Source organism: Monocercomonoides exilis, assembly GCF_001643675.1.
Source record: "Monocercomonoides exilis strain PA203 chromosome Unknown scaffold38-1042076, whole genome shotgun sequence".
Classification (NCBI taxonomy): Eukaryota; Preaxostyla; order Oxymonadida; family Polymastigidae; genus Monocercomonoides; species Monocercomonoides exilis.
This window is the reverse complement of record NW_027150583.1, coordinates 564,768-577,445: the sequence shown is the minus strand read 5'-3', so window position 1 is coordinate 577,445 and position 12,678 is coordinate 564,768. Positions and strand designations below refer to the sequence as shown.

General features: G+C 34.0%; 4 protein-coding genes across 4 annotated transcripts; all 4 read right to left on the bottom strand.

Annotated features, from left to right (window-relative positions):
* Positions 1-470: 470 nt before the first annotated feature.
* On the bottom strand, positions 471-707 carry MONOS_9238 (uncharacterized protein; the record flags this gene model as incomplete). The annotated part of the gene is made up of 1 exon (XM_067879718.1): positions 471-707. The coding sequence occupies one exon, from the start codon at positions 705-707 to the stop codon at positions 471-473; it is 237 nt and encodes a 78-aa protein (XP_067723214.1).
* Positions 708-1,941: 1,234 nt separating this feature from the next.
* Positions 1,942-2,166, bottom strand: MONOS_17941 (uncharacterized protein; the record flags this gene model as incomplete). Its single annotated transcript, XM_067870912.1, has 1 exon — positions 1,942-2,166. One exon carries the CDS (start codon positions 2,164-2,166, stop codon positions 1,942-1,944), a length of 225 nt encoding a protein of 74 aa, XP_067723213.1.
* Positions 2,167-3,732: 1,566 nt separating this feature from the next.
* On the bottom strand, positions 3,733-4,092 carry MONOS_16688 (uncharacterized protein; the record flags this gene model as incomplete). Its single annotated transcript, XM_067869574.1, has 1 exon — positions 3,733-4,092. One exon carries the CDS (start codon positions 4,090-4,092, stop codon positions 3,733-3,735), a length of 360 nt encoding a protein of 119 aa, XP_067723212.1.
* Positions 4,093-9,081: 4,989 nt separating this feature from the next.
* On the bottom strand, positions 9,082-11,118 carry MONOS_16461 (uncharacterized protein; the record flags this gene model as incomplete). The annotated part of the gene is made up of 4 exons (XM_067869370.1): positions 9,082-9,150; positions 9,644-10,551; positions 10,621-10,851; positions 10,953-11,118. 4 exons carry the CDS (start codon positions 11,116-11,118, stop codon positions 9,082-9,084), a joined length of 1,374 nt encoding a protein of 457 aa, XP_067723211.1.
* Between the last annotated feature and the right edge of the window lie 1,560 nt (positions 11,119-12,678).

The following is a 12,678-nucleotide window of genomic DNA, read 5'->3' as shown; positions in this document are numbered from 1 at the left end:
GGCAGGAAGTGATAGCGGAAGGAGGCTTGGAATAGCTGAATTAGTTGAAGATGGATGGATAGCTTGAAATTGCAGTGAAGGAGATAAAGATGTTCAGAGAGAAGGAGAAGATTGTTGTTGGATGTTCATAAACAAGGAAGAATTGACAAGTGATGAAGTTCAGTGAGAAAGAGGATGAAGAGCAATGTTTGAATTTGCGTCAAATTCTGCTGTTGAATCAAAAGGCGCAACCAAATTGAGTGCAGAATATTTCTTCATCAAATCCATCTCCATTGAATTCTGCAAAGTGGAGAAAGATACCAATTTTGAGAACGATAGCTCATCTCTTCTCCCAGGCACGCTGTTCTAACTGAATGTTCTTATCCCTTTCTCCTTCTGAAACAGCAGCAGTGATCCTTTCACATCCCCTTTCCTTCACTTTCTGTGTGTTTCTTCTGTTTCCTCTTTGTCCGGCCACCGGCCTTTCTACTTCATTCCTCTTTTTTTCGCAGCTCCGCTCGGCTATGCCTCAGCCCACTCTTCAGCGCACTTATCAGATCCAGCTGCGTTCTTGTCTGCATCGCTTCAACTGTTGCATACGCAGGCACTTTTTGCATCTTCCACACAAATTGCCCGTTTTCCTCGCTTTTGATACGCACATAACGGCAAGGCACATCCAATTCATCGCTCAAATCTTCCAGGTCAGAATAAGCTAAATCATTCAACATGCAGTCCAATTACCGCTCTCTTGTCAAAAATGGACTTTGGCTTTCTTTCGCCTCTTGCAGTGCATCGCTTACCATTTTGTTCTCCTTCTGGTTTGTATCAAGATGTTTTTATAATATTCTTTGGATGCTGCAAAACAGATTTTTGTCTTTCTCCTCTATCTTCTTCGCCATTTTTTCCATTTTCCTGTGCTTCTGCTCTTCTTTCTCCTTCTTCTTCTTCTGTGTCCCCTGCAGTTTCATCAGCCGAAGCAGGTTTTCTCTCTGATCATCAGATTCCAATGTAGGGTCAGTAATTTATCATATCCTCTTTTTTTTATCGGGACCTAAATTTTCTGGCTCACAGGAGCACTTTCAGTAAAAAATAAATAATAGGAAACCTTTTTTAAACTTTTATATACTATGCCAGAAAATATTTTTTATTTTTTTTATTTCTGTAAATAGATCTGGAATTTTTTGTTTTATTTTTCTGATCAAAGACTTGCTCATATTTTCACGAGCTTTTTGTTTTGAGTGTTTTGAGTTATATCATTGTTTATAAACTTGACTTTTTAATGTTTTTGGTTATTTTATATTATTAAACACTTCGTTTTTTTATTATTTTTTCCATTTCATGATTTTTTGACAAAATTGGAAACAAGAGCAGAGTTTGAAATTATCATGATTTTTCGTGTTAAAGAGAAGTTGAAAAAATGATTGTTATGTGCGTTGCAAAGATTTTGAAATGAAAGAATGTGATTTGAAGCAAAAAATGCAAAAATACATAAAAACGTGTTTTTTTGAAAAAAAATCTCGTTCATAAAAAACAAAAGATTTTCATCCTTTTGAATACCTTTGTTAATTGATAGTTTTCATATTTTCCCTTTTGAATTAACGAAAAAACATATTTATTCGAATGTATTCTTCAATTTGTTGAAATTTAGTGAAATGGAAAAAATAATAAAAAAACGAAGTGTTTAATAATATAAAATAACCAAAAACATTAAAAAGTCAAGTTTATAAACAATGATATAACTCAAAACACTCAAAACAAAAAGCTCGTGAAAATATGAGCAAGTCTTTGATCAGAAAAATAAAACAAAAAATTCCAGATCTATTTACAGAAATAAAAAAAATAAAAAATATTTTCTGGCATAGTATATAAAAGTTTAAAAAAGGTTTCCTATTATTTATTTTTTACTGAAAGTGCTCCTGTGAGCCAGAAAATTTAGGTCCCGATTAATTTTTTGGGCACCGATTAATTTCTGACCCTATTAAATGTGATCTTCGCTTCTTCATCGTTCTCTTTCACTTTCTCATTCTGAAACTCATCTTGCATCGCCCTTGTCACTTCTTTGTTCAAATCCTTCATTCCCATCACACCAAACTTCACCCCTCCTCCTCCTCCTCCAATTCCTCCTCCTCCAACAGCAGGTGACAGTAGCATTGTTGCTGCACCAACATCTCCTCTCTCCATCTCCATCCGCCTTCCTTTCGCTTCCCTCGTGCAAAGTGTATCGTTGCAAAGGCATCTCTTGCTGAAGAATGTTGTTTAGGTTGAGGAGAATGTGAAGGTGAAGGTGGGGGAAAGGGAGTTGTTTTTGCTGCTTCTCCTATGAAAAAGGCTCTCATTAAGGCTCTTCGGAATGTGTTTCTTCTTTTTTGTTTGTTATGGACTCTTTTGCATTGGTTTTCTTTTCTGCTTCCGTTTTATTTTCATTGCTTTAGAAACAGCTTCTTTGGTGTTGTTCATTGAATCCTCCAATTTCACTTCTTCGTTTTCATCGTTGTTTGAATCATCATATCCTTTTTCGTCGCATCTTTATTGTTTTCTTCATATCCTTTCTCTTCTTCCTTGTTTCCATCTGCATTCACAGGATTATTGACTTCTTTCTCTTTTTTCTCATCTTCTTTATCATCACCCTCACTTTTTGCAGCATTTTCATTAATTCCTGGTCTTTTTATCGAGTCTTCTATCGGTGCTGGAGAAATCGGCTTGTTTTGTCTGAACATCAAAAGCACTTCATTCACAACAGAATCACGTTGAAACTCAAGTGCCTGGAAACACTTTCGCATCAATCTCTTTTTTTCTCTCTGTTTGTGTCTCTTCTCTTTTCGTTGTTCTTCATCATTGATGATGGAGCTGACAGAAAGGCATTCAGTTTCTTACTTTTTCTTCGATTCCTTCAAAGAATTTCTTCTCATCAATGATAAACTCTCGTTTTCTTCTGCTTTTGTTTTATTATCATTTTCTTCATCATTGTTATTTTCATCATTTTCAGGCTTCAATACCTTCCTCATTTGATTCATTTCTCTTATTCTTCTCTCCTCTCTTCTCTCGTTCCTTGCTTCTCTCTCTCTTTCCTTCGCTCTCTCTCTTTCTCCCTTCCTCTTCTTCAGATTCTCAGCATTCCGCTCCACCATCCGAAATTCTGCAAACAGCGGCAGCGCCTCAAACACATCTGGTGGGAAAACAAAATATTGCCTTTTCCTTCTTCCTCTGAGCTGTTGCTTCATCCTCTTTATCTGCTGCTCTTTGCCTGTCGGAATTCTGTTTCTGGAAGAGCGAAGAAACGAGGAGGAAGAAGTAGATTAAGAAGAGCACGGTGAACATGAAGCAGAAGCAACTTGCGCGCAGCGGTTGAGATAGCGTCGGCGGAGGAGAGGATGCATTGCTCTTATGCGGCGAGCCATAGCAATCTCAGAACGATGCGGTGGTTTATGGTGGAGAAAGAAGTCAGTCACTGCAGGAGAAGATGAGGAATATGAAGAGGAGGAAGAGGAAGTTGAAGGAGAGGGAGAAGGAGATGATTAAGGAAGAGAAAGAAAAGATTTATTTTTCATTGAAGAAGGAGATGTTCCTCTTCCTGTGCCGATGCCAGCAATCGAATGTGTCAAAAAGGTTTGTGTTGAATTTTGATTGCTTTTTCTCTGTCTTTGACTTCGAAGCACCTAAGACGGATTCTGAAGAGTTGCTTCTTGAGGCGGAAGGATCACAGGAAGAGGTAGACGTGGCGCATGTTTTCTTTTGAAGCCTTCGATGATTTCATCAATTTCTGCTTTTTTCTGCTATTTCTTGTGATGAACTCACTTCTGACTGTTCGGATGAAGAGGAAGATGAAGACGAAGATGAATCGTTTTCTATTTTTTCTTTCTTGAAGAATTCGACTTCTGCTGTTTTTGATGACGATGTTGAAGAATCAAAAGAAGAAGAAGAAGAAGAAGAAGAAGTTGAGATAAAACAATCATCTTCTTTTTCATTTCCTTCTTCGCCATTTTCACCATCTTCTTTTTCACAACCGCTTCCTTCTGTTCTATCTTCATAAGACGTTGTCCGTTCAATCGAATAAAGAAAAGACAGTTCTGAGTCAAATTCTGTATCTATATATCTGCCAGTATCTGAATCCATTCCAGTGAGTGAGATAGAACATTAAAAAAGAGAAGGAAAAGAAGATAAAACAGAAATAGATATAGAAATAGAAGAAGAAAATGGTATTTTATCTGCATTGATTCGTAAACATCTCTTTGTCTTCATCTTCGGTCTTCTCAACTACTCTTCCTTCTTTTTCACTTTTTCTCTCTTTCTCTGACATTATCTTTCATTATCTAACCTCTTAGTCAATAATGAATTTATCATATGGAACAACAATTTCTTCAACTTATCATCCGACGCTGCTGTTAGTAATAAAAGAAAAATGATGCAAAAGACTCCATTTTTCTGTCTGTTGTATTTTTGTTATTAAATACATGAACTTGAAATGCACAGCAGTGGTGGTGCAAAGCTTGGAGAGAGGAATGAAGAGACAACGTTATTGATTGAGGAATGCGCTTCAGGCGTGAAGGCATATGAATACGATGCGCAGAATTGAGCGATCTGTTTATTGATGTCCCATTCTGCAGGAGGAGGACATCAAAAAAGAAGAAGAACGTTGTGATGAGTTGGAAGATGTTGAAGATCTGTTATAGAATGTGATGTGCGAACATTTGGCAGCTTTGGTTGTTGTTGCGATGAAGTCCATGAAAGAGATGCCATAAAAAGAGTTGATATATGAAAGAGAGCATTTTGTGGGAGCTAATACGAAGTGTCGATACCAAATGGAACTATTGAGAGGAAGATTAGAAGAAGTTCAGAAGAATCTGAATGGAGTGTTATTAACAAAAGAAATGGAGTGTCAGTGAAAAGAGGAGGTCTTTTGTTTGAATGAGGAGAGAATTTCTGCTTTTTGTGATGTGCATTCGACTTTTTCGATCATAAAAACTATAAAGCGGTTTGTGGACGACAGATATGAAAGGAAGAAGAAGAAGAAGAAGACATTGACGACAAAAAGATGAAATGTTTTGTGGTTGGTGAGAAGAGGAAGTCTGGATGTATAGGGGATGAACAGTCAGCTGTATCACAGAGATTACAGTGGTAGCAGAAAAGGCGGTGTATTTGGTTCCCAGTTCAATCTTTTTTATCTGCTCTATTTCCAATGGCAACAGAAATGCTGGAAAGAGCCCATTGAAAAGATACATTGCACATTCTTCTCAATCAAAACTGATTGAAAAAATTATAAGATGAGGAATTGACTTATGTTTTGAAACAAATTGATTGTATTTATTGAAATAAAATATTGAAAAAGATCAATTTGATTAACAAGAAATGAGATAAAAGCAATATTATCAAAAAAATAAAAAATCAACAAACAGCATCAAATGAAAAATCGCTCTTTCATAACATTTTATGTAGAGATTATTGGTAATTTTATTGAATGGGTTCAAATGAACAAAAAACTTAAGTATTCTCACTTATTAAAGCCTATGTTGTTCGACAGGCGATTCGCTGCAGATCACCAATGAAGACACAAACAAAATTGTCGTTGAAATCAACAAGCAAATCCCTCTAAAAAATGTTGGTTAGTGAGAATAAGAGCAAGTTCAAAGTTGATTGTTCAAAATTTTATTCAAAATAAAAAGCATGCATTTTTTATTATGTGTAACAAACTGATAATAAAAACAAACTTTGTCAAAAATGAACGACAGTTATCAAAGTCACATTGAATAGTCTTTCTGTTTGTATCATCAAAAATTGTCGATGAGTCAAATAGAAAGACTGGTTTCTAAACAAATAGGTCAAAATTCTTGAATTAATGAAAAATTACAACGATTTGTTCCAAACCTTTTATGCAGCTTTGTCGTTATATGTCAAACGTTCTCACATATTAAATATATAGAATAACTGTAGAATAATAAGAAAAATCTTCGAAGACAGTGCATGGGAAACAATTCATTTCATACAACACTTCATCCCAAATAAAAAATATGTTGAAAAACAAATTATTACCAACTTTTTCCACTAACAGATTTTCAAAAAAAAGCATCAGACATGTTTATTATCGTTATTTATTCACACTGAGCAAAATAGATCATGGTATTCTTAGTGGCGCCATTAATAATAATTTGTATTTTTTATGATCAAAAATTTCAAAAATTTTTCAAAATTTTTTATTTTTGTTTCATTTTATTTGTGAATATTATTGCTTTATTAATGCAAACAAGTCATCCAAAATTGGTTTTGATTTTTTATTGTTTGAATATAGGTGAAAAGTTGTTTTTTAATTTTTCAATGAGTTTTCATTTCAAATGGGATAAAAATCTTTGAAAAATTAAACACTTAAAAATGTTTTGTTTTTGAATGAACATATATATAATTATTGTTCTATTCAATATATAACTGTTTTGTTATCAATATCTTCATTGTTGAGAAACTACAACGGTTGATGAATATTCAGTGATGAGAAAAACATAAAAATAAATTCATTGTTAATTCGATAACAATCACAAAACAAAATAACACACAAATAACATTAGCACTTCATTGAATTAATCATCTAAAATAGAGAAAGCAACATATATGTTTCTTTTTTTGTTGCATCACTTTCAAAGGAACATTTTTTGACTATATCATCATTAAAACATTTCCCGTCAGTCAATTCAATATCAATTTGTATGAACAATAAAAGATTCAATAAAAAGCATTACTATATCAACAAATACATGGTATCATAGTCAATTCAAAACACAAAAGAATACAAATACTTTAAGTTCAAAAACAAACTTGACTGTTTATCCTTTGTTTTCAACCCACTCCACCCTTTCTGATATTTCTCTTTTCCTAACTCAAAAAGATCAAATCCAACAAAGAAAAAAGGCAGACACAGTGATGAAACATCACTTCACACTCTCAGCTATTCTCCTTTCCTAAAACCTAATCCAAAAATCATTGAAACTCTTCACAACACCCATCAAAAAATGAATCTCTATTTAGACATATATAAATAAATTTCGGGACTATTATCAAGTGAAAATAGGGACATTATTGGGACAGAAACAGTAAGAAAACAATCGGATTCTAACTATTGTGTACCTGGGAGGCTGTTCGTCGTATCCAGGTCCGGATAAAGCAGCCCGAAGGCTGCAATATCTAATACGAACAGTCATGTCCAGCACCCTTCCGATAGAGTGCCAGCTAAGCATACACAACAACTAGTTTCTTAAAAAGGGACACCATTAATACAATTTTGAGATTCATTTAAAGATGAAGAGTCAAGAAGAAGATCAAATCTTCTTGAAAGAAGATCTTGAGAAGATTGAGAAAGAAGAGAAGAGTTAGATGATGTGATATCAGAGTGAAATGACTTTCTTGAACGTTAAACTTTTTCTTTCATTGTTGAAGATTCGAGGGCAACCAGAGAGCGTTGAGGAAGATATCCAACAGCAGATGCGCAGACAAATGAGCCCTTGCGCTCAAAGTACAAATAGTCCTTCATGTGAGGGACTGACAGTGATGGCCATGAAATTTGCTGAGATGGTACATACTCTTCAAAGTACCTCTCATGCACACACTCCTTGATAGATGATGACGATGGGGAGTTGTTTGATGAGGATGATTCTAAAATATTCAATTGTGAAGATGATGAAACAGATGTTGAAACATTCATATTGTTTTCGAAGAAGTTGATTAAGTCATGAAGTGTAGTGATGTGTTCAGTAGATAGATTGTTGTCGATTGCATTCACTAACGCACCAAATTCACTATCACATATATTCTTTCCGTGGTGCTCAGCGAAGAAATTGAGTTGTGTATTTTTCTTTTTCAGAAGTTTTGATTGTTTTGAGAGGATGAAGTGAAGAAGGAAGCGATTTCGGTTGTGTGGACCAGAATCGCAGAAGAACTTAAAAGTGTGAGTGTCTGAGAAGAAGTGTCTTTTGATCACAGATTCCAGACACTCAATAACAAATCTGTGATCATTTGAGAGGCAGTCGGAGAAGAAGTTGAAAGTTCGTTTTATTTGTTGATTATTAATTTTTTGAAGAGAGATGATTGTGAATTGAGAGACTTGTTGATAATTGAAGAATTCTTGTTGAAGTTGATTTTTTCTGATAGGGAGTTTCCATTTTTCTTTAAAGTCGAAGACGAAGACTGCTTCTCCCTCTTTCAGATTATCAACAGTTGATTGATAATGTTTTCGTTGCATTTCTGCAACAAGACGATGTTGACGAAGTAATTTAAGTGTATGAAACTCTGCTTCAGACAGTCCATTTTTGTTTTGTGAAGATTTGAGTTTATTCTCCAGATAGTTGAGTTTCTCGCACATGCCGCAGAGATCTGTCCGCCTTTTCGCTTTGGAGAAGTTGGTAGTGAGTTTGTAGAAGTGTGACAAAGAAACTTTAATATTTGTTTCTTCGGAAAACTCTTTCCATAATTTAGTCTTGGGCTTGAAGATTAATCTCTTTTCATTGGGAGAAAAGATGCCCGTTTTCTTTCTTCTTTCTTTTAGTGCTTCCAATCCATAGTTAGATGTTATTGATGAAGAAAGTTGTGGAATGGAAGAAGAATGATGTGGTGGTGTGATAAACGATGATGATGGAGTTGTATCTGTGTTTGTGTTGTTGATATTTAAAGATTGAGAAGAGGAGGAAGAAATAGAGGAACCACCAAATTGAATAGTTGGATACGTAGATAGTGAGTTTTCTTTTACGTAGAATGAAAGTGAAGGAGTGAAACCCTGTGCGTAAAGTTCTTTCCAAGTCTTAGTCCAATTGTCACTATCAAATTGTTTAATATCATCATCGTTACAGGTGATCCACATTTTTCTAATTCCTTTCTTTCTTTCCACAACAGCAATGTAATGACCATTACTGTTATCAAACTGTTTGTGAAGAACTTGACCAATGAAATGATAGAATGTTGTTTCTTTATAGTGTTTGTGAAATGTTGAATCATATTCATTTGCAAATCCTTTGCAAAATGAACGTTTATTCGACATATCAGTCTCGATTAGAAGTGTTCGAGAAGGTGGAGAACTAGCAGGATCAGTGCATTCATGGGAGAGGGCTAGTACCTCTGGAAATGAAATCATTTCCTCCCACCGAGTAATGCAGCATTTTTCTTTGCACTCTTCACAATACACACTATTTTTTCCATCTAGTATTTCAGTTGAAAACAAAGAAGACAAACCATTGTGAGTTGATGAAGAATTGATGATTATGCTATTGTTGATGTTGTCGATGTGTGATGTGAGTTTTTGACATTTAAAACATTTGAAATGAGAAATCAAAACAGGACAAAAGCAATCTTTCTTTATCAATCCATCTTTTTCGAAAAGTCTGTGAAGATTATTGAATGCTTCTGATACATTCTGCTGCTGCTTGCTTCCGTATCTGCAAAATTTTTCCCATTTGCTAACAATTGATGGGATCCATGAATGTACTTTTTTTCCATCTTTGAGGATTTGATTGCAAATACTCAAAATTTGAGAAGATAAAGTCTTGTTTGATTGTTGTTTTAAAATGACTGATGGTTTTTGTGAAGTGATTGAAGAAAAACACTGAAGAAGAGAGGCAAGATAACATGTGTTACCAAGATTTGCTAACCCTTTTGCTGTTTTTGATGGTGTATTCGATATGTGTTTTAAAACATTAACTGTTGATTGGGATGAAGTGGAAATAAATGAATCAATATTTGTTGAATAATCTCTTGAAATGGAATGTGAATTTTGTGGTTGTGTTGAAGTGTTGTTCTCTTTTGTGAAAGATGAGAAAAGATTCTGGAATGCACGTGGAGGAATAAGAGTGGGTGAAGTTACATATTCCATAAGTTGACAACTAACCCACATATTTTCATTGTAAAAAGATGAAGCTGCTTTGTCAACTGGAGAAGTATTCATTGTTTTTTTCTTTTTCTTTCTGATTGAGGATGAGGCTGAAGTCCGAGAAGTTATTGAGGCTGAGGAAAGGAATGAAGATGAGGAAGATGAGGAAGAAGAAGAAAAGGATGAAGATGACGATGATAATAATGGTGAAGATAAGGATAAGGATGAAGATGAGGATGAAAATGATGATGATGGTGATGATGATGATGGTGATGATGATGAGGAGGATGAGGAGGATGATGATGATGATGATGATATGGTAGTTTTTTCTTTGAAAAGTTGATGAATTGGAATCGGTGATGGAGAAGAATGACGATGATGTAATGAATTTCTTTGTCTAATTCTTGTTGTCTTTCTTTCAGCATGAAGTGGAGTGCTGATTGGATTATTAACTGTTTGAGAAGGTGAATTATTTATTGAAGAAGTTTTCACAGATGGAATGAGCTTGGCGTTGTTGTAACTTTGATTTGTCTTTTTCGATGACGAAGATAGTTTTTTGTTTGTGTTATTTTTTTCTGTAATTATGATATCATCCCATGCAGATTCCTCAATGAACTGCTCGTAATCTGGAACCTTTTTTGGTTTTTTCTTGGCTGATTGCAATGACGTTGATGCTTCTGTGGAATGGGCCAACATCCAATTGTTGCCCTTTTCCCAATCTTGTTCATTAAGACCTAAAAAAAAAAAAAAAAAAAAAAAAAAAAAAAGTGAAAATTGAAATATAAATAAAATGAAATACAAACCACTTTTGCATGATGGCGGGTGAGGCAATTGAGCTGGTATTAAAAATCCCTGGTTTTTTGTAAGAGTTTGTTTTGCATAATTAAACTTTCCTTCTGTGATATCAAATCCATAGTCCAGAAGCTCAGATAATGATGCGTTGCGCGTCAGTGCTTGCAGGATCATCGTTTGCGTGTGCAATTGTGCGTGCTTGTACACAACTGAGAGATCTTTCAGAAGTATTTCGTAATATTCTAAGTTTTCATAAAAGTAAAAAAATAAATATTAATTTAAAATTAATATAATAATAGATAAATAAAAGTTATAAACAATCAAAAAATTTTGAAGTCCAAACCATTCAAGGACTTCAGTAAATCATTAATAACTGAAGATGACTTTCTGTAGTTGTAAAACAGATAGACGAGCAATGAATCAACGTCATCTCCACCGATGCGTTGGATTTCTTTCCACAGAACGTTGCATCGTGAATTTAAAGTTGACTCTTGTTTTGAAAATGACATTTTTTTGATAATTACAAATTATTATGGAATTATTATCAATAAATAATAAAAATGACAACTCAACTTTTATCACTTTTATTGAATTTTCAATAAAAAAATTTCGACAAACAATTACAAATAAAGACTTTTTAACTCAAAAAATAAATAAAAATTTTGAATTTATATTTAATTACAAAATAGACAATAAAAAAATAAAAACTAATTTTGGATGACTTGTTTGCATTAATAAAGCAATAATATTCACAAATAAAATGAAACAAAAATAAAAAATTTTGAAAAATTTTTGAAATTTTTGATCATAAAAAATACAAATTATTATTAATGGCGCCACTAAGAATACCATGATCTATTTTGCTCAGTGTGAATAAATAACGATAATAAACATGTCTGATGCTTTTTTTTGAAAATCTGTTAGTGGAAAAAGTTGGTAATAATTTGTTTTTCAACATATTTTTTATTTGGGATGAAGTGTTGTATGAAATGAATTGTTTCCCATGCACTGTCTTCGAAGATTTTTCTTATTATTCTACAGTTATTCTATATATTTAATATGTGAGAACGTTTGACATATAACGACAAAGCTGCATAAAAGGTTTGGAACAAATCGTTGTAATTTTTCATTAATTCAAGAATTTTGACCTATTTGTTTAGAAACCAGTCTTTCTATTTGACTCATCGACAATTTTTGATGATACAAACAGAAAGACTATTCAATGTGACTTTGATAACTGTCGTTCATTTTTGACAAAGTTTGTTTTTTTTATTAATTCACAAAATATACAAAAATCAATTATTGTATTGCTGTTTATGTGTGATATGAAATTATTATCAAATTATCAATTTAAATTTTTTATTAGGAAGTGTGTCAGGAATGTGAAATGTCACAGAACTAAAGCATTGTGTGAAAGATTGAAAAGTCAAGAAAAGAATTACATTAAATCTTGGAAAAGTTCTTCTGACAGAGCAAGAAAGATGAAGATGAGCAGGGAGTGGAGAAAGGAGAGGGAGATAAGGACAAAGCTGAACTGAAAGTTGGTGGAGATGGAAGCTTTAAGGAACAAAATGTTGATGAGCAAGATGATTCTTTCGAGAAAATGTTGAGAGAAAGTGTGGAGAAAGTTCTATTAGAATCGAAAGCAGAAAGCGCAAGAGAACAAAGGAGAAGGGTGGAGTGAAGAAGGGCAGACGAGAAGAAAATAATATTCATAGGTGAGAATAAATAAGGAATGAAAAAAAAGCAGAAGTCTCAATTCAAAGAGCACAAGTTTAAAGATGGTGGACGAAAGCATAAACAATTCCAGAAGAAGAACATGGCATTCTATTGGGTGAAGTTGTGGAAAAGCGTGAAAAGGAATGGGCAGAAGCGTGTGGAGACATCTTGGTTCAGCCAGAATTCAAGCATCATCCCGCTTTTAACTGAGAAACAAATGAAGATGAAGATGAAATCGATTGAAGCAGCGCAGAGCAGGAAAAGGAAGAGGAGAGGGAAGATTAGGGTGAATGTGGAAAAGAAGCTGGAAAAGGGGAGGGAATCACATTATTAAGCTCATAAGGTTATGA